The sequence below is a fragment of the Osmerus mordax genome, chromosome 14 (assembly GCF_038355195.1).
Source record: "Osmerus mordax isolate fOsmMor3 chromosome 14, fOsmMor3.pri, whole genome shotgun sequence".
NCBI lineage: Eukaryota > Metazoa > Chordata > Actinopteri > Osmeriformes > Osmeridae > Osmerus > Osmerus mordax.
Window position 1 is genome coordinate 7,158,331 of NC_090063.1, and position 25,137 is coordinate 7,183,467.

Below are 25,137 nucleotides of genomic sequence, written 5' to 3' on the forward strand. Positions count from 1 at the left end.
AGCATTTAAATGAAACTGATATTAAAACAAACCAAGTAGACATTGACGTGGGGTAATGGGTGTCAGTGTTTTATCCCATTGTCTCATGTAGGAATATCCACCTGTTAGATCTGTTATCCCACACTGTTTCATCGCAAATCCATTGCCTGTTCTGTACACCATTGCTTTGTTGTGACCTTTTCCAAACCTCTCTTTTATTAGATGAGACAAAATGATGAAACAAAATGGCACCACTGGGCCAATAACATATCCACACCAGCAGAGGGCAGCAGTCCTTTTCACGCTTTCTCACCCTCCTTTTCAGCCAGACCCATATAGTCAGTTGCCCTAGCAACGTCTAGCGCACCTGCCTGCGGTGCTCTACAATCAGTTTGCATAATTATCCATCTGTAAACCGACAATGTACGACAACGGCAATGATCAGATCAGGCGTTCCTCTGGAGGAACCTTGAGCATGCTGTCCATCTCCAGACGTGCCCCGGCAACTTCTTGGGAACTGGGGCTGTAGGCACCCTCAGATTGCCGTTTCTTGCGGGCAGTCATCACCATGATGGTCAGGCCGATGACCACCAGGAGAATGCAGAGACAGACTAGAGGTATGGCAATTACCAGCCAGGGCACTCGCTCTTTTTGAGCTTGTTTCTGTGGGGAGATAAGAGAAGACAGGGTATTTTAGAGGTTATGTAAATGTGATTCATTAGGGTTTAGATGGAATATCATACAGGTAATTGGAAATACATTTGTGGCATATAAGGAATCACGGCATAGGACTACGCAGGCGTTGAGACGACTTACATTTGTATCGCAAGTTGGACTGTTGAAGCCAGTAGGGCAAATACAAAGAAACCTGTTGAGGCGATCCAGACAGGTGCCCCCGTTCTGACAGGGGTTTGAGCCACACTCGTTCACTTCTGTCTCACACCTGAGCATAAAAAACATGACAGTCTTTACTGATCATAGAAAATCAGCTGTCATGGACCATTTTTAATTACTTGTCCCTCTTTTCTAGGTATCATGCTGCTCTGCAGGCACAGGAAGCATTTGAGAAAATTGCTGATGATGAACTGAAATATATTTTGTAGGGGTTAATAATCGTACCTGTCCCCTTCGAAGCCTGGCATACAGGTGCAGTTTGCACCCCACAAACCATCATGACAGATTCCATCGTTGTCACATTGGACATCATCGCATTGCAAAGGGGGATAGGGCCATCTGAAGGGAAATTAAGAACATGATGTATTAAATATACACAAAGCTTTACAGCTGACGCATGGTTAAAAAAAAAAGGGGCTAAAATATATAATATATAAATTGCAGGTGTTAAATATTAAGTATTACTTAATTTAAAAGGATGGTGAACTGAAACTGTGAGCTTTACTTATTACTTACTGGCAAAGTGGACCACTGAAGTCATCCGGGCAGTTACAGGTGTAGTGGTTCACTTTGTCCTCACAAGTCCCCCCGTTTTGGCATTTGTGTTCCTTACAGTCATCCACATTCTCTTCACAATGCAATCCTTCATATCCAGCATGGCACTCGCACTCAAAACCCGCCAGCAAATCTTTACAGCCTCCGTAAACACAAGGGCCGGAGACACACTCGTCCGTGTCTACCTCACAATGCTCTCCCTCCCAACCCGGGGCACATAGGCAGCCAACGAGATTAAAGAGATCCTTGCATGTTGCTCCGTTCTGGCAAACGTCCAAATGGCATACAGGTGAACTGGTACAGCCCATGTGAATTTCCCCCTCTCCAATTGTATGGAAGCGGGTCAGCTGAGGAGGGTCAAAGTTGTCCAAAAATGGGAGATAGACCCCGCCCACTCGAACGACGCCCAAGCAACCAATGAAACTCTCTGCCAGAACCACCACAGCTTTCTCCTTGTTCAGGAAGTGAAGACTTTCAGTGACTTCTGGGGTACTGCTGGCATCTGTGATCCCGTCCACTGTAATCACCCAATGGGATGCCTCACTCTCAGGCTCCACCATGGACACATGCACTCTGTGCCAATTACCATCTGCCACTCTTCGCACCCCAGAGAACATCAGGGCTTCAACGCTGTTCCCGCTGTGGATCTCCACCTGAACCGATGAGTCCACCAGACCCACCATCAGCAGCTCTGGCCCGTGGGAAGCGCGTAGCAGAACAGCGTTCTCTGAGCGAGTACGAAGCTCCAAGTACACGCTGGTCACTGGGGTTGCCAGGGAACCCTCAGCGCTGTACTGCACTGGGTTATTCTCAAATGTGGCGTTGGACACACCTGAGGGTTTTCAAAAATACTTTAGGTTAAAAATAAGAAACAGACTTTTTATTTGGGTGCTTTCATTATTTTTGTACATTAGTGCTATTCCTCTAAAATGGTTTGATGATTCATTCTTTTTTAAGTTTCAATCAGGACAGTGTTATATTAATTTGGGCAGGTGGATTATTTAAATTGTTTTTTATTAAACGTGATACCTGCCACTGTAATAAAGAGTGTTGGGAAATGATTATAATTTTTTTGTTTAAATTCTTATTACTGATTCGGCTGAAAGTAATCAATTGTTTGTCCTTACATTCATATCCATCAGTCAGGTCCACACACTGGCTCCCCATGATACAGGGGTCGCTCACACACCACACGTGTGTCTCGCAAGTCTGTCCTGTAAAACTCTCAGGACACGAACATGCAAAGTCATTCCAGGTGATGGTGCACTCGCCTCCATTGTGACATGGTTCCACCTAAAGAGCAAAAATAATGAACAAGAAACAAAATTGACACAAAAACTGTAACATTGAGCAAGTACACGGCTGTGTCATCGCTGATGAATGATTACAAATAGTTACGGTGGTTGACCATAGGCATATGTTATATATTTAAATATAGTTCTACCTCGCAGGTGTTATCGCTTATACATCCGGTCTCAACGTTTTCCGCCCCACTTGGTAAGTACACCAGTCCATCTGAGTTGTTGAGCGAAGTATTCCACGCGTCCACATCAAGATGCACCTTGTCCAGACGCAGATCCTGCAGGCAGCCTTTAAAGTGTCCCCCCCAGGCCACCGAGTCATCATCCCCAGGAAGACCACCTACGTACGCCAGGTCCCCACTCAGCACCTCTACCTCGGGCACCACACCTATACTGTAGCGTAGCCCCTCGTGTTTGAAGTAAACTTGTCCGTGATGGACCTCCACCTCCAGAAGCTGCTTGTCACCCGTGGTCACGAAGCTGGGCGCTGTCAAGGCAGAGCTCTCGGGCAGAGACTTCACGAGAACTCTCCCCATCCCCAGGTAGACAGAGAAGTAGGGCTCCATGGGGCCATCCCCACCCTCACTGGGCCTCCTCAGCTGGAAGAGGAGGCCGTCAGGCTTGAGTGAACGGAGGAAGAAGGAGACACTGAAGTTGGCGCCATGGCTCTCGACGATGTCATAGGCACTGTAGCTGGCGGTGTCCTCGTGGCTGTACGTCCATGCAGGGAACTCTGTCAGAGGTATAACAGGATGGTTTATGGTTGAGATCATGTGGTCTTGTCATGCAAGGAAGCAGTATGAATTATGTTGGTTGTATGAACAAGTCTAGTCGATAAAGCTTACCTTCAGAGCAGCTGTGGCCGTAGTGTGGCCGGTAGCAGTCACAGCGGGAGCTGGTCCACAGGTCCACACAGTGGCCACGGTTGTTGCAGGGGTCTTGCTCACACCACTCTGTCTTGCTACACCCAATGTCCATCTCATGTGCATCGTTGTTCTGGAGGTTCTGAGGCAGGACGGGCTTGGAGTCAATGAAAAGGTCCTCCATACATCCAATGAACCCGGCACCACTCATGGTAAGCTCCAAAAACTCCTTTGGAGCCCCACCCACATAAACATGAGTAAAAGCCTCTGAGGGATGGAAGTATGGGCCTTCAGTGCCACCGTCCTCTACAGTGCATCCTTCAGCGTGGCACCCTGGCCCCTTCACGATCAATAGTAAGCCCTCTTCCTCACTCAACCACACTTCGGCATCTCTCCAGTCCCCGTCACTCGCCAACCTGGGGAACGTGACCTCCAGCTCGGCTTCCTCTGAGAACGCCTTTGCGTGAAGACTTCCCCCTATGAGCTCAAGCAGGAGATGGTTCTCCATGTCCCCTCTGTAGAAGAGGAGCATGTCAGGCAGGGTTGTCCGGAAGCGTAGACTCACACCTGATCCGTGGTGCTTGTGGTGCTTTGCTTCCCTTCGTTTGCGCTCTTCCACAACGACTTCAATTAATACAAATCCGGGAGTGGAGAAGGAGAACGTGGTTGGGGTTGAGCAGAGGTCATTGAAGAAGCCATGAGGGCAGAGACAGGTGTGGGTGTGTTCTCCGTATTCAAACCAGGGCAGGCAGGTGGCGCCATTCTGGCATTCGTGGTCCATGCAGCCCAGGAGCTGAACGTCACAATGGTGACCGCCCCAGGGGAGCACATCCGGCTCCACCTCGGGACAGTGACAGGTGAAGTCTGCCACGCCGTCCTCGCACCAGGCACCGTTCTGGCATGGCTGGCTTTCGCACTCGTCGATGTTTACTTCACAAATTTCGCCTGTAAAACAGAGGTTGATTACGATGTGGGATCCAAAGGTGTGTCTGTCTTTAGAAGTCTTTAGAAGGTCTTTAGAAGCCAGAAAAGCATTCTTTTATATTTAGGCTTAGTGAAAGGACTTACCTGTAAATCCGTCTGCACACATGCAGGTGTACTCGTTGACCTGGTCCACACAAGTGCCTCCATTGTGGCATGGATCAGACTCACACTCATCAATGTTCACAGTACAGTTCTCCCCTGAGAGGAAGTTAAGAAACAATCCACATAACCTATTGATTAGTAAGTGTGTAAGTAGTAAGTCATATCAACCTTATTATTACTACAAAGGGCACTGTTCCAAGATTGGAAGTCAATATGTTTTCCTCGAAATTCTTTTGAAATTCACCTGCAAAGCCTGGCTGACACTGGCATATGTAGCCTGAAGCCTCTGCAAAGTTGAACTCCCAGTCTGTCTCCCAGTGAGAGGGGTCAGAACGCTCGAAACACTCCCCTTCGTTCTCACACGGCACCTCCGCACATTCGTCGATGTCGATCTCACAGTTTTCCCCCATGTAACCTATCAGACACATGACAGTGGGAACTACCTGAGTGGTTCCTTTGAGCTGAAAACATTCCACAGATTAAGCTCAACAGAAATATGCATTTCGGAAGCAGCTGCTGCTTCTGCACAATTGTATTTGTTTGCCCTTTTATTTTGAGGTTGAGTGAGAGGTACAATGGATTACTGTACCTGGCCAACAGAGACAGGTATACTCTTTGACTCCCTCCAAACAGGTGCCACCGTGCTGACAAGGGTCTGAAGCACACTCAAGGATGTCCTCCTCACAATGGTTCCCAACAAACCCTGTGTCACTGCAGTCACACTCGTAGCTGTAGTAAATGGTGGACTGTCAATGTACAATACTAAATGCAAACAGGACTATAAATGTTACATAAACAGGGTATAGTACAGAATGGAATACTTGTTTATACACATCTTGTCAATCAATCAGCAGGGCTCATCATAGATCTAACCCAGATTAATTATATTACAGACCAAGCTTTATGTTGTCTCTACAGTAGGTCACTGATATGCATCTGCTCATATGTAGTATCATTTTGCTATGGGATTACACTAGCTACCAAACCTGCAACAACAGGTTCTGAAGTCACACAAGGACACAAGTTCGCTTGAGTAAGACGAGACAAATACAGAAGCTTTAAGTCAGTACCTGTCTACCATGTCATGGCAGACTGCTCCGTTTTGGCAGGGCTCGCTGGCACACTCGTCAATGTCAATCTCACAGTCAATGCCCTCAAACCCTTGCTGACACTCGCAGGTATACAGGCCAATGAGGTCATGGCAGGTGGCTTCATTTTGGCAGGGATCCGACTCACATTCATTTATCTCCACTTCACAGTTCACCTCTGGAGTGGAGAAAGAAGGAGAGGATGAATGAGAGGGATTTAGAAAGGACCAGGCCTGGTGATGGATGTGTGGTTAAAGTACCTGAGAGGATGTGGCTACACTGTGATGTTGTGTACTATGTATTGTAGCTAATCCTCACTGTATCATACTTAATGGATATCAAGATAAAAAAATATTCAAGACTGTCACTAAAATCATTCACTATCTCTTTCCTTAATCTATGATGGACTCAGTCTTCCCATTTTACTGGGTAATCCCCACTGGCACAATCAGACTGACAAAGGAATGCATTATAAGTGACCTTCCCCACCCCAACTGGAGATAACAATGACATTTCCCAGACATGGACCAGGCCTGCTAGGAAAAGAAGAGAGTGTGAGAAAGGGAGGAGTGGTGGGCTGTTTTCCTTTCTTATCTGACAGGTTGAGCTGAAGATTAGATGCCTCTATCAATCAGCATGTATTCGTATGCACTTAAAATACCCTCCGTGTTCCATCTGATGAAGAAACAGACATTGTAGAACGAATATGTCTGGAACAGAAACGCTGGGAGGACAGCGATATCAGGAAGTCTTCACATCTTCGGCTTACCTGTAAACCCTACGAGGCACTCGCACTCGTATCGGTCCTTCTCGTTAATACAGGTTCCGTTGTTCTCGCAAGGGTGCGAAGCACACTCGTTGATGTCAATCTCACAGTTGTAACCCTGGAAACCTGGGACGCAGAAACAGTGGTACTCTGCGTCTCCGTCCATACAAATGGCCCCATTTTGACATGGGTGGGACATACACTCATCGACATCCTCTTCGCAGTGCTCCCCTTCGTAACCAGGTGCACACTCGCACTCATAGCCTTCAGGTAACAGTTTACAGAACCCGTTGTTCTGGCATGGTTTGTCCACGCAGTCCGTGACGTGCGTCTGGCAGTCTTCTCCCCCATACCCGGAGGGACAGCGACAGAAGTAGCTGTTCAGCTGGTCAATGCATTCAGAATGGGGCTCAAAGCAAGGGTTGCTGTGGCATTCGTCGATTTCTTCAGTGCAGTTCACCCCGGTGAACCCGTCCGGGCAGATGCAGTGATGTTCCGTGGTGCCTGGAGTGCTGGTACAGTTGACGCAAGACGCAAACAAGCAAGAGTCATAGAGTTCATCACAGTCCTTGCCCATGTAGCGGACCCCCTCCTGGTTGCAGAGGCAGGCGTAATCGTCCATGGTGTCCACACAGGCAGCACCGTTCTGGCAAGGCCCCGACAGGCACTTCTCAGAACTGGCCGAACAAAATATTCCTGTGGACAAGAAGATAATAGGGTTGTGATAAGTTGAATATCTATAAAACCATCTACATGGGGCCCCTTCACATAAAGATGAACTTTGGTTGAGCAGACAGACTAACTGATGCAATACTGTCAACCAAGTCCAAATGTACCTGTTCAAAATAAGTAAACCATGACAAAAGGTATATCCCTGTAGCTGCACTCATCCTGGTATGTGTATTAAATACAACCCAAATTGACAAATTTGGCTCAACTGACTCGATTCCAGATTTGATAGGGATGTTGAGTGCATGATTAACTCCCTACAAACTCTCCTTTTCTTTCTTTCTTTCTTTCTCTATCCATCCCTCTTTTAGTCACTGTATATTAAAACAAACCAACAAATACCCTTAGGACAATTGAGCAACGACTGATTGATAGGCAACTATCTAAAGCAAAGTTTTGTAGTCATTATTATGCTTATGCACAAACAAAAAAACAAAAAATCCCTTTGTGTAAGCAGATATGTGATATTAATTGTTTGAAAATTTGACAGATAAGGTTCATGTGGCAGACAACTATACAAGCAGGGCTAAGCTCATTCTGTAGGTCACTAGCCATTGCTGAACCTGAGCTAATACCACAGTTTTCCCATTCAAAACCTTATTGGCTGCATTTTTCCTGTAGAAATGTGGTCAAGGACCTACATTTGTTCCTCAAATCCTGGTGAATGAACACAGACTAATTTATTGGCAGCATGGTTGCACACATTCCAATTAAAATTACATTTGACATTAAGGATTGAACATTCATCTATTATCATAGGAAACTGTCAGACAGTTGAGGCTCTGTCTGTGGATAAGAATGAATGGAATCAAACCCTAGAAAAGGGAGAACACGGTTAAGGGTTTCTGTCCATTCTTTATCCCCCCCCCCCCCCCCCCCCCATTAACCAAAGGACTAAGCCATTTGTGGAATCAGTCCACATTCCACAGATCCGGCCAACTCCAGTACCCCTTCTCCCCATTCACCCCCCATCCCCCTCTAGACTCACATCCCACTTTGATCAGTGTTGTGCTCCCAGATTCTCATTCAACCAGAAGATATTAACGATGAAGGGGAGTAGGGGAGGGCAGGGCAGGGGAGGAAGGGAGGGAGGTGTGCAGGGTTAGAGAGAGGGAGAGAGAGAGGCGTGAATGTGAGGAGACAGATGATGTTTGCTGTGCAAAACACAGGGCATAGAGAAGTTCTGCAGGTTGTCCTGTCTTGAAGATGGACAGCCAGTATGTCACTCAGCCTCATCCTACAACAGTGCTTGGAGCTCCTGCACGTAGTTTGTGTATGGCCACTCCTTTTATAGCTTTGTCTGACAGATGGCCTTAGACATAAGCTGTTAACACCCCTTGGACCTTCCACTGTCACCTGACAAACACATTACCAGTGAGGTGACTTGCAAGATTGGCAACAGTCAACCATAGTACCATTGTGTGGTAAGCTGCGGATCTCAATGAAGCCCAAAAGGAGCGAGAGATAAAAAGTCACTTTATGCGATTGCCAAAACCCACGCTTACTATACTGGACTCGATTACAAGAGGTTCAAGAGCTACTTTGGAAAACAGAGTCGCAAGGTGACAACTAGTCACAAACCATTTCATCAAATTGTAACCTCCAGGGCAAGAGAAATCCCTGAGCAGATTGTAAGCTAGCTAACGTTCTATCACAACAGATGTAGCTTATAGCTTGATCTGAACCAGAGACGATGAGCACATGGCTCAGCAAGCTTAGAGTGTTTGTCGCAAACACCATCCATGCACACAGTTGTGGTCCAGAAACAGACCTCAGAGTTGACTCAAAGAGAAGCTCCAGGGGGCTTCCTGAAGATGCTGTGTGACTGTTGTGTTTTGATTCACCCAGTTGTCTTAAACGTCCACACACAGATGACTAATTAGAAATGTACAAACCTGCTGCCTGAAACCCTCAGATACCAGAAAGCTACCAAAGCAATTACTCTTTCTCTGTTTCTTTTACCCTGCCCCCAAGTCTGGGAAATACACTCATGAACACATGACTGAACCCTCCCTCCCTAAACACACACAAGCCCTCTAACCTCCCTGTGTCCAGCAGAGTGGTGTTTCCATGGTAATTCTAAAAGTTATGTAGTGGGGTTTAGCGAGAGCTGACAACCTCCCCAGACCTCCCCTCCTCTACCACCTCTCTTGTCAGAGTAAAGGATGTTGGGATTGATCAGGTCATTCTTCAATATCTTATACTTAACTAAAGTTTGTAAAGTGTGTTGAGTGTCTCTACACTGTGACCATCTGTACACAAACTTAACTAAAGACTTAAGGCAGTGGGTAAAATACGGATCGGAAACAACATAATCTTATTTTAGATACAGATTTATTGCTCAGGACATGTACTTTAGAGCATGTGAGGTGGATGCCAATTCAAGCTGCTTTACCTCACTACCCTGACATGGCCCAGTCATGGAGAAACATTACTGAAGGTCACCAGAAGGCATGTTGTTGCTTTCATTTCTGGTCTGATCGGTTCCCTGCCTCTTGGCAGTCCACACCACAAGCCACTCAATACAGTGGATTACTGAATGGCATTAACCACCTACAAACCTACACCTACCCCTACAAACATTAGGGGGTGTGTGGACTAAGACTTGGTGGTTGAGTTATGGTCACTTGGCATGTGAAAGGAAGGTACGAAATGGGACAGGATTCTTCCCAATGTTAAGTTCATTCACATTCATTTACAGCACTCTTTGGTCATGGTCTGGAGGTTCATATAGGTTTTCTTTGCTGATTTCCTTTTCCTGAAAAAAGTGTTCATGACTCACGTAGCCGCAACAATCTGTTGTGAACTTGGAATTTACAAGAAACCAATATATTTTCGTGGTCACAGCTAAAAAACAACACTGCAATGAAAACCCTTTCTGTATCCTTTTTTGAATCCTTAAAAACACATGTCACTTACAAACCTCCAAAGAAAGTCAAGTATTTAGCTAAATCCTCATACAACTAATGGGGTATCCTCCATCTCTTTTCTCTCCCTGTCCTTTCTTTCCAGTGCCTATCTGACCTCGACAGCCTTTCTCTACTCTAATCTCTTTGGGCCAATCGCTTTGCTCCTCTAAGCTCTTAGCAATGCTACCAACATAGAGAACTACTGGTCAGCAGTTACACAAACATACACAAGTAGGACCACGTTCATATTCTTGTTCAGGTGGGCCCATCTAACCCAGTTACTGATTTTGGCCAGACAGACAGCTCTACGAGCCTTGATGGTTCCACATCTCTTCAGGTTCATATTGATTGAGCCCACTGTGGTGCTGTCAACTTTCATTGCTTCAGCATTTTCATAGCCTTGTTCAGATCGATTCCTCAACACAATTCTATCTCGAAGGACTGGAGAGATAATATTACTTGATTGCTTGGTTTTTTCCCTGATGTGCAACTGAAGACCTGTTTACATGCTGTAGTGACTTTCATGGCTGATCTCAGACTTCTCAGACTAATTACAGCTTATACACTCTGATTCATTCTTGCAAACGCACAATGCAATTCTTCCACACACATACACACTCAAGCTCTTACAGAGCAGCCAGAATAGACAGCTATCTTTCACACCTGTTTTATCTCCACTCAACAACTCTGACAGACTGCAGAGGTTCTAACCTTGCTGCTTGACACATCCCTGCTCTACCGTACCTACCCCCCCTACCCCCCCCCCCCCTCCACACACACACACACACACCACTACGCTTCCCAAAATGAGCTTTTCTGCCACTCTGTGCAAATAAGAAAATATTCAAGATTGCTTTATTTGTCCCAAGGGAAATGTTTCTTGGACATAAAGGTTGTCACATAAAATTACATCCAATTACAGTGCAGGAATAACCAAACAAATGTAGACTTAAGTGCATTTAAGTACATGCAAGCCCCCCGTTTTCACACCCTCTTTATGTCCTGAGTTTAGGAGATTCACTAAGACAGGGAAATAAAGTAGCGCAATATACAAAATACAATGAAAGTATGCCTCAAAAGATTTTCATACACACCACTCAGCCAAACTTTTAATTTCCTTTTAAAGAAATATTTTCACTTGTTTTTATTGGTTGGAAGGGCAAACCATAACTAAAATGAGCAACGGGCACAGATCTTTATAGATCCGTTTTGATTGAGGTTGAAAAGTATGCATAGGCATTTACTGTTCTTTTTGTATTTTGCTTCATTTCACATCAGGTGCCTAACTAATCATATTGATTATCTTACGCAAAATTACAGAACGATCTTAAACTTTGCACTGTTGAGAAGTTGTTTGGCCAGACGGCTCGATCTTTCTATTCTAGTTGAAATCGCTTGAGATCGAGGCTGGGGTTGGCCTACCCACTTAATCGTGATTCATATTTCTGTGTCCCTGGTGTAAGTTTATAAGTATCACAAACGACAAACACGTTTAAAAAAAGTAAGAAAATAGTTTTAGTGTGCCTGCGTGATAGAGGATTTCTGAAGCATGCATCATGTCTGGGGGTGGGGTGGATGACGACGACGATGACAAGTCTTCCAGGTTCAGTCATCTACATTTTTGCCATATCTTTTCACAAATAGAAAACGGCTTATGTCGTTGCCCAACATCTCTGACTACCCTCCCGGTCACAGAGGGCCTATGCCTTCACCTTGTTGAGGGAACTCAGACACTGCTTGCCACTCTCCTTATTATCTGATAACACTGTCAAGACCCAGAGAGAGAAGGCAGGAGAGACCGCCAATGACATCTGACAGGACCTATCTCTTCTCTCTCCTTTTCTGTTTGCTCCTCTCTGTGAGGTCACCTCGGGGGAGGACAGGTCAATGGGTGACTGAGATGGGTTATAAAGGCCAAATAGTTTTTTTTCTGATTACTCTCTTTTTCTGGCTCTGGACCACAATTGGCAATCTAACCACCACCCCCATATGCCTTCTTGTGCACACACACACACACACACACACACTGCTAGGTGATAGAATGGCATTGTTTATGTGTGATGGAGCTGAGATATTAGATGTAAGATTGTTTGTTCTAGTAACACTTTATCTCTCTCCTCCCTTGTAAACCCATGTGATGGGGAAAGTCCTTAGCTAATGGAAGGAGAGATAATCATTTGTCTGTGTGCAAGTGACCATTCCTAATCAGATACCAGGGGGTCTCACAGTCTGAGTCCAACGAGGAGGCTAGGAGGCTACCAAGCTAACGAGATGCCAACCACCAACTCAGTACTTTGGTAATTAACTCTAATCAATGGGCTCTTTTGATAGACTGCATTTCCAATCAATCATTTGGGCTTTCCTTGTGAATTCTGTAACCCCTTTTGATTCAAAGGCTGTGAGTGGAGGGTTTTCATCACTGACTTCAGTTTTGGCATGCCTGTGTAACTATGCATGTACAACATGACAAGGACATCAGGCTCCAATACAGGCTAGTTAACTGTCTGTGACAGAGCAGTCTCTGACAGGGATAAGGCTTCAAATGTTGCTCACTGCTTTTCTCCACTAAAATGATTAAATATAAAGTGTGTCCTTGCAATGGTCAAAATTAATAGACTATCCCCAAAAAATCTGGACTTCCCAAACAACGGTTTTACTTTGAGCGCTTTTATCTTCAGCTTTAAACAACTCTTCTTTAATTAGCAAATATTCATCTGACAAGGTCCCATATCAGCAAAGCAATAATGTTGTTTTCAAGAGATTCATCTTGAATGTTAATCTTTTTTTCAGAGCCCTGTCCAATAATGCCGGGCGTAGTCCGGGCAGCGTTGTCATGGTTATGTGCAACAATGGACACCCACCCCCAGCTCTTCTGTTTGAGACTCTTTCAAATGGGGGTTGTGGGTGGGGTGTGTAGTGGTGGTGTTGAGGACCACTTGTTGTAAAGAGTTAGCTCTGGCGTCGTTGGGAAATTATTTCTGAAGAGGTAAAACTATTATGTGTGAGTTACGTGTGAGCAAATAAAAAGTTTGTCAAACAGTGTTGGACTAAGAGATCTAAGTTGCACAATTTAGACTATGCCCGATTTTGTATTTTTTCCGAGGCATTTGAATTAAATAAATGTAATCAATATTTTTGGTCTGAAACTCATTTCTGACCTCCTGTCATGCAACTAAGCAAAACTTTGCGTTGGCCTATTCTCTTTCAAATTGTGCAGGATTCTTTAAATGCCTCCTAATTGTTTGAAGTTGGTACGTACACTGGTACACGGTGTTCACATCCTTTCATTTACTAATTCAGTCCAATTAACTTGTTGTTTTCTCAGAAAAGGGATTACAAGCTGCCAACAAACAGGCTACAAACTAGCAAGCGGTTGCATTTGTTCTTGTCTGGCAGCTTATTGCCATTTTTATCCAGAGTCCTCAATCACATTCAGAAATTACTCCTATATAATATTAGTTTACAACAAGAATCTACTTAATGTAGATCATTTGTAAATATCCTTACCCCACTTGAACATCATCATGGTCAGCAAAACCGTCTTGAGATTTAAATGAACTCTTCCAAACTCCATCATTAAGCAGGTGACCTGAAGTTCTCCAAGAACACCAAGGAAAATACAAGAAAGGAAAAAATCATATAAAAAGTACCCGTCTTGGCATCCTGCAGTTTAGCAAGCACCTTGTGTGTATCCCCTGTGTGGTGCAGTTGACATACTACAAGCAGTCAGTGCTTTGTAACTCATGAGAGCAACATTAGCCTGGACAGAGCCTGGACCAGAGTGGAGGGAGAGAGCAGGAAAACATGGAGTCATAGAAGGGTTAGAGGGAGGGAAGGAGGATTCTCATCCCTTTCACAAACTAACCTCATGTCTTTTAGAGCTCATTCTTCTCAACAATGTTGATTTTGAGAAATGTGTTTGGTATGTAGGTGAAATTGTAGGGACATATTTGGGATATTCATAGATTGGATTGTGAAATTAGGAATTTAACAAATACCCTAATTCAATATCAGTTAAGGATTGGGTCAGTTGAGTTGCTAAAGATGTGACATTTTCATATGAAATCCTAGTTGAGGGTTATCTTCATTAAACATGATTATTCACAAATATATTTAATATCTAAGGCTAATAGTCTATATTTAAGAGTAATATTCAATCCAATTCTGGGGGTTTGTACTTCAAATACATGAAGATGCACATATTTGCTTTTTATGATAATTATAAACCTCCTTGTTTCAGGAGGAAAGGAACAGAACATGTTCTGGTGATTTCCATATGAACTAGGGGGAGAATAGCAGAGTTCACTTGTTCATTGAAGCAACACATACTGAAAGTTGAGATAAAGTCACCTCAACATTAGTTTTAAATGCTTATGTCAGTGACAGTCCTAGAAATAACAATGGAATTATGATATTGTACAATTGTGATGAATGTAGCATGTATCAAGCTCGGAAATGAGTGACAAATCATTGAATCAAATGATTACACATCTTAAATATTGAATTGCTTCCAGGATTCATCAGTTAGAAATCCATTGATACAAAAATAAACTGTATTTTTTGTGTTGGTAAGACATTTAAAATGCCACATAAGATTTAACATATTCAGAATCAGAATAAAGTTGTATGTGTGTGTAGTTTACACATCAAGGAATTTATTTTGGTAGGCAGGTGCATACAGTAAACATATAAGAATCTTAAAATAATGTATGAAGTCCTGAAACATTTGGCCAATATTGTTTGTCAATGTATCTTCGTAAAGGGATAGGGGGAGATACTACCATTGGTGGCTCAACTTGATCCTCTGAGCAGTATTAGTAGAGTCCAGTCCAGGTTTTAGCAGCTGTCTCATTAGCATCCTCAGCTGCCTGATGGCTTCTTTGTGAGTGTGTGCGGAGCTTATCCCTGAGCTGTACAGCACCTAGCCTAGCGAGCAGTAATGGCCCCACCACGCTGCTGGGTCCCAGGGCTCACCCACACCCATTGTACCACCAGCCGACTGTCGTCACACAACGTTGTTGGCACAGCAAGAGACTGTGTTTGTGTCAAGTGAGTATACAGTAGTGCTATATCAAATAGGCCTCAGAGTTATGTATGTTTGTCTTAATCTGGTGTGAACATATTTATTTCTATACATTTATGTGTAACAGATACATTGTTCAACAGACAGACATCAATTAATTTCCTTACATCAAGCCTCCCTAAACTAGGGAATGAGTCACAATCCCTCCTTCCCCCTCTGTAACACACACTGAACAGTCTTCCAGTAGGAGTAGCCCCCACACTCTATATGACCAATACACTTCCAAATGACAGCATCTGTTACTGAAAACGGAGTGGGGTGTTGACATTGATTGGACACAACATCTTAATTTACATATATTTTTCAGGGGACAAAATGTATGATTACTGGCCACTCCCCGTTGAGTTATGAATGTATGGGTCAGGCAAGGAGACTCTACTCTTCCATAGGTGAAACTCCTTGGAATAAACTTCGGAATTATTTTAAATTGGAAATTGACAAATTAAACAAAAACATGTTAATTAATTGGAATATTTATTTGCAGTTGAATGTGTTTTCATTTAGGATTGTTTTTTGTTGATATTTTAGTTTACAGTTTTTTGTCATTTTAGCTATTTTTGTTTTTGCAAAACTTCTTGCAAAATAGAGATTGTTTCTTAATGGTACATCATGCATAATTAAAGTAGGTGATTATCAGGATAAATAAAAGACACAATGACGCAGGCATGTTGCATATCAGTTGAATTACAAACCTCACTGTCAGAACAATGACACAGTGTTCTGTGTGGGATCCTAATTTGGAGCTACACAGCTCTTTTTCAAAAATTGTCTCACTGTTTTCAGTTCCCTGAATGCAAAATGTACCGAAACAAGATATGACGCATGCTGACATTCATAGGGAAGTGTGTGTTTGTCAAGCATTTGCCTGACTCGTCCTTCTTTAATCAGGAATAGATATCACAGGCTCGTGTGAAAACTAAATAACTGGCCCACTGTGCTTTTTTAGGCTGAGATTCAAACCAAAACTCTGTGTCAATGTTATTAACCACCAGGAATTTACACACACACACACACACACACACACACACACACACACACACACACACACAACAACTTTAAAGCTCTATTATGTAGGTTTATCAGGCAAAAAATACATAGTTCACAAACAAAAACATTTACTTCAAAGGTTTTACATGCTGTTCATATCAATCACCAAAGCAGATGTGTCTATTTGCTGCAAAGTGGAAAGGTTCAGAGGGGTGTACTGTATTAGGACTGGAGGCCAGTTAAGGTCTGCTAAACCTCTGCTGGCAATGGTGGGGGTCAACCAGCTCAGGTCTGCGATGCAGCTTCGGGATGTCTATGAGAGTAACGTAAACAAACAAAAGTGTACTTGGTTTTAAAGTAGAGCCTACTTATCTGCTTCATAATCATATTACAATTGTCACAGGGAGCATACAGGAATCTTTATTTAATATCACAGTCCTCCAGTATTACTAACCATTGGCAGACAGATTGTGTTAAAAGGTCATGTTTAAATCCCTTACCCCCATGTGTTGATATCATATAAGCACCATTGTTATGACCCTTGGAAGTCCACACCTCCGCTTTTCCCTATATAAGAGCTCAAGGCAATTTGTCCCCAATCTACCCAGGGATTGGATGACAAGCCAGTTACGGGCTGGTGAGTGGATAACGCTGATTTAATCACATCTAATTAGCCACCTCTCAAAGAGGGTTGTTAAAGGATCTGCAGTTTAGATGTTATGTAGGAAGACAATAGTAAATTAACTGACAATGCCACAGTGCGTCTAAATATATGAAAGATGGGTGTCTGAAATGGAACCCTTTTGTTTGTAATTAATCCAATGATTGTTGTGTTTGGTTTGTACCTTGGTTAGTGTTAAACGAGTGTTTTCATAAACACACAAGAAGAACAGCCATAGTGCAACAGGACAAGATGTCCCTGTGGTTCCCAGCAGGAACATATGGTCATGACGAGGACAGACATGTTCTGTGGCTATTTCATAGATACATTATTAGATACATTAATCAACAGCAAACAGCATCAGATAATGGTCAAATGTAAGACTGCTCAGGTTGTGTGAAGCAGATTCCATGCTATGTATCTTGAAAGGCAATGATAAAGCAGATGTGGTAGTATTTCATCTTGTATACTGATATTTTATCTAGTTTATCCTTTTAAATTAAAATAAATATTAATCATTACTGGTAAGCATAATTGTAACAATACTTTTCATAGAGATAGGTATCTTATATTAACATGTGACATTCAAGCCGTTAAGATAAGTAACTATAATCTATAAAGACCCGTTGATAACATAGCTTGGAAGTCAAAAATTCACAGAAAGTTCCAGAATCCATTCACATTTGTTATTGGTCTGGTGATGGTGTGTGGCAAGTTTTTACCAAATTAAATATTCAAGTACTCATAATAACCCCCAAATAAACATGATTCATCTAGATTGGAAGTTTCTATATTTTAGAGTTGGGTAACTTTGGTAAGTGGATTGTAGCACCACCTATTGTCAGATCAGGGTAAAACTCATGTCCAGTTTCAGCAAGCACATAGTATATACAGATATGTCCATAAATATTTGTAAACTGACAAGTTTTGTTATTTTGGCTGTTTTCCCAAACATATTCAAGTTACAGTTGAATAATGAATATAGGCTTACCTTCATTTTGAAGGTATACACATCCAATATGAAAGGGAGGGTTTTGGAATTACAGCTCTAATACATAGCCCCCTTTTTCCCAAGGGACCAACGGCAATTGGATAATGGACAAAAATTAGATTTACTTAGCTATACTAAGCACACATTTATTATTTTTCATTCAAACCTGTAGTGCCTCAATAAATGCACCAAAACAAGTGATAACAAAATGTGACTATATACTGAGGGATTGTGCATCCGAGTTTATTTAGTGTAACCATCCTACAAAAAACAAGGATTGCATACACGGCATATACTTGGTGCAGTTCCATGATTATGCTAAATTATAAACTGTAAAAAAGGAACAAAAACAAGAAGAAACTATCATTCAGGGATGGCAATCACTGTCTCCTGATGGGTCATTAGAAGTCTGTGTGTAATACTTCCAGGCCATAGGGATGTAGTACCAAACTAAAGTGGATACATCAGCTCTAAGAATTTCTTCACACCAGGGACTGGACTCCAGGCCAGAAAAGCATATCCTTCTCCAACCTCAGGCCCTTGAAGCAGTACTGGGAAGGAGTTGGTTTTCAGAATGAAGGCTCTACCTCACATTGTGGATGCCAAAGTGAAGAGTAGTCCAGTTTAACCTTTCAGATTTCTGATAGACAGCAAGGGAATATTTTCTCAACAGGAAGTAATTTAAATTGAAAGGGACCCAAGTCAACTTTAAATCCCCATCTCATTCAAAACACCCTGTCAAACTCTGTTTGGCTGGTGGTGGCAGGGTTCCTATTTTGATTGGCTGGCTGCTGGGGCATGTGACCTCTCCGTCTGGGTGGGGCCAGGTATTCAAACATGGAGGTGTTGTGTGTGGAGAGCATGTTCTTAAGATCAGAGGGCATGGGGTCGGACCAGAAGAAGTCGTGGTTGAGAGCATCGTCGCTGTCTGTTCGCTGGGAAGGGTCTAGCACCAGCAGTTTGTCAATGAGGTCCAGAGCATAGGGATCCTTCACATAGGCTTTGAGTCTGTCTTTAACTTTCCTCTTCTGGCCTTTGGGGAGCTCCATTTTCTGATACAGCTCGTATTTCTTGTCCACACCTGGCCATACCTGATGAGAGTGGGAATATGGATCTGGTTAGGGACTGTATGACAAGACAGTTGGTGTATGTTTGTGTACATGGTGCATAATTGTGTCCATGCGTTCTCTTCTCACCTCTGCCGTGATTGAGCCACACAGCTGACTGATGAGCGTGAGCTGGTGCTGTTCTGTATTGCCCTGCATGATGGGGCTCCGTGTCCACATCTCTGCCATGATGCATCCTGCTCCCCACAGGTCAATGGGGGGCCCGTAGTCTCGCTCACCTACCAAAAAACAAACCTTCTGATTAGGCACAGGCTCTTATTGCTGGAATGTCCACCATTTACAGAAATTACCCCCCAAGCTAACTTTCTATGGAACTATTCATATGTAATCAAATATTATTTCTGTGTATGTACATCTCTGACTGCCTTTCTTACCCAAGAGCAGCTCTGGAGGTCTGTACCAGAGTGTGACCACACGGTTAGTGTAGCGGTTGCCCTGGCTGTTCTTGGCCAGGCTGAAGGCTCGTGCCAGGCCAAAGTCTGCCAGCTTTAGAACGCCGTCTCTGGTGATCAGCACATTTGCTGCCTTCATGTCTCTGTGAAGGATCTGTAAATGTTGAGAAGAAAAGAGTCACCCACCTTAATATACATTGCATTGAGAAAGTATTACTATCGAAAAGATTGTAAGACACTGTCATGCATATTCGTGTTTCTCATTTTAGAATTATATATATATATATATATATATATTATCGACTGCCATTTTCAAGCTCTTTGATCCAGCTAGTACAAATCAATGTGAGTGGACAACAGCTTGTATGTTTACCTTGTTCCTGTGGATGTAGTAAAGCCCATTGAGCAGCATCTGCATCACCTTCTTGATTTCAGCCAGTGTGAACTTCACATTGGCATTGCTCAAAAGTCCCGCCAAGTCGTGCTCACAGAAGTCAAAGACAAGGTATATACTGCCTTTGTAGCGGTTGAACTGTGTAGCTGCAAATGGAAGTAGAGTTGATGAGGCTTTAACATAATGTAACTTTTCCCACTTTCAGTATCACATACATTGCATAAACTTGTGCACATAATACATTGACATGACTGCCCTCACTTAATGGCCATGCACAACCACACAGGTCATTAACAGACAAGCTGTCAATAAAAGTTGTCAAAAGGTCATAAATCCACAAACGTCATCTGCACATCTGTAACAACAGCACCAATAATGACACCCACCTTTGGTACGGCAGATCTCTATCAGATTCACAACATTCTCATGTTTCAATAGCTGCAGAATCTTTATTTCTCTCAGTGCTGTGATGGGGAACTGTGAATAAATGTGAAACAATGGCGATGAAACAATGAACAGCAAATTAAAATGGCCATGCATGTGTCTGACTTTTACAAACAAATGTAATTACAGAGATAGAGTAAACGTATGGACTAAAGCAGCCAAATATTTTGACCTGAGCACAAGAACGAACACAAAAGCCTATTTCTTACCCCTTCTTTCTCGTTCTCCATTAGAACTTTCTTCAGTGCTACCTTCTTTCCAGTTTGTCTGTGCTTGGCTTTGAACACTTCACTGGAAAGGTAATGTTTATTGATCCGTATAAATGTCAAATAATGGGTCGCTAAGCTAGCAACACGAGTGACATAACACGTGTATTCATCACTGACACATATTTGCCTCAATTAGAATACGACGAGGTACAGTTACCTAACCAATCTTACTAAGTAACATCAATACATAGGGCCAAGCTAGACAGATTAGCTAACAAGCTAGCAACTTCTGAAGAAGCAAATGTGGGGATCTACTTCCTCGATTAGGTGTACGCGAGCTTTAACGTTGCTATCAACGGGTATTCCATGCCATTAACAGCATGCAATAAGGCAATTTTACCCAAAAGTTCCTTGGCCAATTTTAGCAAGCTTCTCATATTTGGAGAACTCGTCACAGAAAGGGAATTCAACGCCATCGTAATATTTGGACATGATGGCGGCCTCCCGGTCGGGCCTGTGGATGATAATTTAGTTTCGTTAACATGATATCATTTTCACGGATCTGCACATTTGAAGCAGACATAAATACAGTATTTTATGGAGTATATTATATTATGCAACAATGCATACATTGCGTGATAAATGAATATAAGTCATACTTTTCAGCCGCACCGGCGTTTCCACTTTTGTCTCGCTGCATCCTTGTTTGTGTGTGTTTGACGCTACAATAAAAAAGCGTTTTTCTACGGAAGCCATAAGCTACGGAAGCCTAAGAGGGTTGTAGGCCCGTCACTAGATACGTTCGACTTCATGCAGCGCCGGCGGCGCCGACAGCCGGCTGCAGCCGGCTAACTTGAAGCTGAGAATGCCATTGGCTGCTTCGGGTCAGCCGGGCTGCGGGCGGCCGCAGGCGACGCCGGCGCTGCATGAAGTCGAACTCACCTATTGTTTTTTTCAGTAGCCGATATTGTATTCAACAGTTTCTCTCTTTTCAAAATGTTTCTCTCTAGTGGAGAAATAAAAATAATAAGTTATTGTGCAAATCATATTCAGATGTTTAGCTGACGATCAAATGTGTAAGCTATTTCAATTCCCCTTTAGGCCTGCAGTAGCCTACTTTGCTATGAAATGTCGTCCAACCTGTTGAACTATGATCAAACGTACAAGGAAGACCTTAGCTCAAAATGCATTCTCATCAAAACCTTTATATTTTTATCTACAAAACGTCAACTTTATATTTAAATGAGTGCCATTAGATAGTAGCCTAAACAAATGTTCATTCACCTGAATTGTGAATGTGTTTGAACTGTACAAGGGGCCGTAGCACTGTTGTTTTATTTTTATTTTGGCCAAACCCAAAACTATACCCCATATTGTTTAAGGATAGCAGTAAACTGGACAGTGTAATAATATTAACCATTTTGTTGTGGTTATTTGACTCTGCTTTACATTACATTTACTAACATTGAATCAGTTATAAGCCAAGCATGTTACAGAATAAAGGTTTCAAATCGTACTCTGCCGTGATTATGCAAATCGGAGAAAGACAAAAAAGCCAGACCTCATGGCCAAGTCCAGTTAATGGCAAAAGAGTAGAGGAGAACAAGAAAATAGATAATATGCAGTTTTATAGCCCCAACCCAACTATCATCTATAAAGAACTACCAATCTGCCCACATCTTGACTCTTATCCATCACTATAATGGACTTCACACAATGGGTGTGACAAGCATCCAGCAACTAAAGTCTTCAGCAAGAGGTGGGGGACAGTCTCCCAGCCTACAGTGTGATTTATGCGTCATGTTTTGCATAGATATTCAAGTAGCACATACAATTCAAACCAAACACACTTTCTTCTTACTTACAGGCCACTAAGAAGTTCAAACAACCAGTTCAGTGAGTATGACTAACATAACATTGTGTAATGTTGCATTGTTAATAGGTATGTGGATCAGATCTCGCCCACCTCCAAATCATATGACTGTCACCTGTCTTGCTATCAAAACGCAGTCGTTTGCATCCTCCTATGATCCAGTACAATTTTTACAAACCTCCTTCTCTAAAAGTCCAAACAACTGTCTCGTGATTTGTTGCACACACCGAGAATAGAATACATTTGATTATGGAGTACTGCAGGTAGTGATGGGGAAGCGAAGCTTTGCGACGCAATACACCATTAGAAAATAGGGCAGAGGTTTAAAGTCTGCTGTGGCTACAATAAAATCCTGGATCGTCGTACAGGATCTGGAGTATCTGTTACCAACTGTTTATAAGGAAGTGACTAAGCATTCCTCCATTAGTCTGTTTTGTGTGTACAAGAGGAACATTGGAAAGCAGCATGAAAACGATTGTTCTGTTCTCGTCTCTGGTTCTGGGCTGCCTGGCTCAGAAACCTCACCCCTGCAGTAAGTAAACAAGTGTGTGTGAGAGACACCTTGCATTGGAAATATCTGCTTTCTATTTTTTTTTAACCCTTGTGCTGCCTTCGGGTCACATGACCCAAAGGTTCATAACGAACCATCGTTGTGTTTACCCAATTTTACCCAATACAAAAACAAATAAAAATAATTTTATTTTAACCTTTGCAATGTGGGGGGTCTGAGACAGCCCACGGTTAAAAGAAAATGCTTCACTTTGTTTTTGTATGCGGTAAAGTTGTCGCAATACGACGGTGGGTCACAATGACTTATGGGTCAGAAAGACCCGAAGATAACACAAGGGTTAAAGGTGACCTATTACATACTTTATGGTCAAAACTTCATTCTGTTCAGTTTTAAATGCAATATGATGGCTTTTTTATTTTTACTTAGGTCAAAGAACATATTTAATGCAAATTGTGTCAGTAAAATCATTCTTAACTTCCTCCCCTAGAATCTCCACCTCTTCTGACAGGTAGCCTCTCTGTGGTGGTGAGTTTCCTAAAGGGGACTCCTTTTTTTTGGGGGGGGGGGGGGGGGGGTGCCAAGACCCCTTTAATGGCATATCATTGCAACATTGTACCCTGCAAAAAGTGTAGGATACACAATATACTAAGTATATCTGTATATGGTACAATACATATGGTTGAGTCAAATAATTTAAAAAATCAGACTAATTTGACTGAATTTCGACTAAACTCCAGATCGGTTACCAATGCAGCATCCTCCTGTATTTGTGTTTAAATAATTTACATTTCACAAGAATTCTAAATTAAATTCAGAATTCGTCCCACACCAGTTGTTCAAATATTGGTTTATAATGACAGATTGTAACCCACCCTATTCACTACTCACAGGCTCATCATGATCTGACGGCCGGTGCCAAATATACCTATGATGCATTTGGGCAGCGTATCCGCTTCAGAGAAATTGGTTCTTACCAGAACCAGACATTCTGGATTGATGCGCTGCTGCTCTTCAGAGAGGTAATCAACAAATCTCCTCAAAACATCTGATGTTTCTCTGCTAAATCTGAGGCGAATTATGTGTGTGGGGGGGGGGAATACAATGATAAGCATTGCTGCCCCTTTAAAGAAATGTTTTGTCAGGGTGTCATCTATAAGATCAACCATCAGAACCGCACCTGTAAGAAGGAGAAATTAAGGGCAGACTTTCATCCTATGGAAGTTCCTAACAATGCAACTCTGCTGGGGCAAGTCATCTTGGGTGGCTCCTCTGGTCCAGGAGAGGGTCTTCTGGTCAATAGCTGGTATGGAGAAATGAAACAGGGTAAGAACATGAGAGTTAATGATGTGTTCTTTAGTCTCCCTTCCTCTTCTCACATCTGTGCTCTTGTTGATCTTGTGATGCTTTTGTCTACAGGGAAATACGTGAGCACAGTAACGGAATTCGGATGTTTGCCTGTCAGCACTTTATTTCACACAGAACGCACTGGATGGATATTGACAAGGTTAGTCTGCATTTATTTAGCAAAAAGCTACAACACATTTGCTACTTAAAAGGTTTTATTATATTTCTTGTGTATGTGTGGTATATCTTATTATTCCATTAGCTAATAGGATATAGTATATTAAAGGTAAATATCCATAGAGGTCTGATCTGTATTCTGTATTAATTTCCAGTTTTTTCAACATTCTCATTGGAATTGAGGACCCTCAAGATTTCTTCCCTCCTGAGTTCTGTCAGGATGCAGTGTCAGACAACAAAGGAGAACCTGCTGACTTCTACAGCCTGTTTATTGAGTAGTAACAAGAAGTTCAACAGTCTTTTATTTGTTCTCTATACTTAAACCTATGCTAATAATATTTAGATCACAATCATATATGTTCTAATTTGCTATGAAAGTCTATGAAAGTTTTATGAAGGAACGAAATGTAACTTTCATGGGAGTTTAAAGGGATGACCTGCAATGGGCATTTTTCAAGACACATGTAATCAAACACTGGGATATGTTACTATCTTCTTCCTTTAAGCTTCTATTTCCAAGCAACACTGGAATAGTTTCTGTGTCATGTGTGAAGTTGACTAAAGTTTGTAATTGCTCAATACTATTTTTGTCTGGCTTTTACACAGGCATTTTCCAGGCTGCACCCCTGATAAAACTTAAATTGCAGTCACTATAAAAAGGGATTGTATGAATAAACAGTACTGATCACAGTGACAATATTGTTGCACAGATATCACACATTATTTTGTGTTTTGTTCTATGTTGACTGCCTTCATTTAGCCTATATACCGATG

The 25,137-nt window shown here is 42.5% G+C and overlaps 3 protein-coding genes across 3 annotated transcripts; 1 reads left to right on the forward strand and 2 right to left on the reverse strand.

Annotated features, from left to right (window-relative positions):
• Positions 1-420: 420 nt before the first annotated feature.
• crb2a (crumbs cell polarity complex component 2a) lies at positions 421-13,744 on the reverse strand. Its single transcript, XM_067250894.1, has 13 exons — positions 13,678-13,744; positions 6,536-7,228; positions 5,749-5,944; positions 5,268-5,407; positions 4,923-5,093; positions 4,661-4,774; positions 3,575-4,537; positions 2,873-3,462; positions 2,556-2,721; positions 1,390-2,260; positions 1,099-1,212; positions 796-922; positions 421-642 (listed from the first exon to the last, which is right to left on the reverse strand). Exons 1-13 carry the CDS (start codon positions 13,742-13,744, stop codon positions 421-423), a joined length of 4,434 nt encoding a protein of 1,477 aa, XP_067106995.1.
• A 4,359-nt stretch (positions 13,745-18,103) lies between these two features.
• Positions 18,104-21,178, reverse strand: cdk9 (cyclin-dependent kinase 9 (CDC2-related kinase)). The gene is made up of 8 exons (XM_067250427.1): positions 21,118-21,178; positions 20,859-20,972; positions 20,459-20,540; positions 20,192-20,282; positions 19,785-19,951; positions 19,394-19,565; positions 19,089-19,237; positions 18,104-18,983 (listed from the first exon to the last, which is right to left on the reverse strand). The coding sequence occupies exons 1-8, from the start codon at positions 21,156-21,158 to the stop codon at positions 18,618-18,620; spliced, it is 1,182 nt and encodes a 393-aa protein (XP_067106528.1). The 5' UTR covers positions 21,159-21,178; the 3' UTR covers positions 18,104-18,617.
• A 1,524-nt stretch (positions 21,179-22,702) lies between these two features.
• Positions 22,703-25,062, forward strand: epdl1 (ependymin-like 1). The gene is made up of 6 exons (XM_067249809.1): positions 22,703-22,863; positions 23,330-23,367; positions 23,733-23,861; positions 23,985-24,165; positions 24,259-24,346; positions 24,519-25,062. Exons 1-6 carry the CDS (start codon positions 22,797-22,799, stop codon positions 24,640-24,642), a joined length of 627 nt encoding a protein of 208 aa, XP_067105910.1. The 5' UTR covers positions 22,703-22,796; the 3' UTR covers positions 24,643-25,062.
• Positions 25,063-25,137: the final 75 nt, after the last annotated feature.

Coding starts and splice junctions, on each gene's coding strand:
- crb2a (XM_067250894.1), bottom strand. CDS start 13,744: ATGGAGTTTGGAAGAGTTCATTTAAATCTCAAGACGGTTTTGCTGACC. Junction 4,775..4,922: donor GTGTCAGCCAGGCTTTGCAG/GTGAATTTCAAA, acceptor ACTTCCTCTCAG/GGGAGAACTGTACTGTGAAC. Junction 1,213..1,389: donor TTCAGTGGTCCACTTTGCCA/GTAAGTAATAAG, acceptor ATTTCCCTTCAG/ATGGCCCTATCCCCCTTTGC.
- cdk9 (XM_067250427.1), bottom strand. CDS start 21,158: ATGCAGCGAGACAAAAGTGGAAACGCCGGTGCGGCTGAAAA. Junction 20,541..20,858: donor ATTGGCCAAGGAACTTTTGG/GTAAAATTGCCT, acceptor TTACCTTTCCAG/TGAAGTGTTCAAAGCCAAGC. Junction 19,238..19,393: donor ACCTCCAGAGCTGCTCTTGG/GTAAGAAAGGCA, acceptor GTTTTTTGGTAG/GTGAGCGAGACTACGGGCCC.
- epdl1 (XM_067249809.1), top strand. CDS start 22,797: ATGAAAACGATTGTTCTGTTCTCGTCTCTGGTTCTGGGCTGCCTGGCT. Junction 22,864..23,329: donor TCAGAAACCTCACCCCTGCA/GTAAGTAAACAA, acceptor TTCCTCCCCTAG/AATCTCCACCTCTTCTGACA. Junction 23,368..23,732: donor CAGGTAGCCTCTCTGTGGTG/GTGAGTTTCCTA, acceptor CACTACTCACAG/GCTCATCATGATCTGACGGC.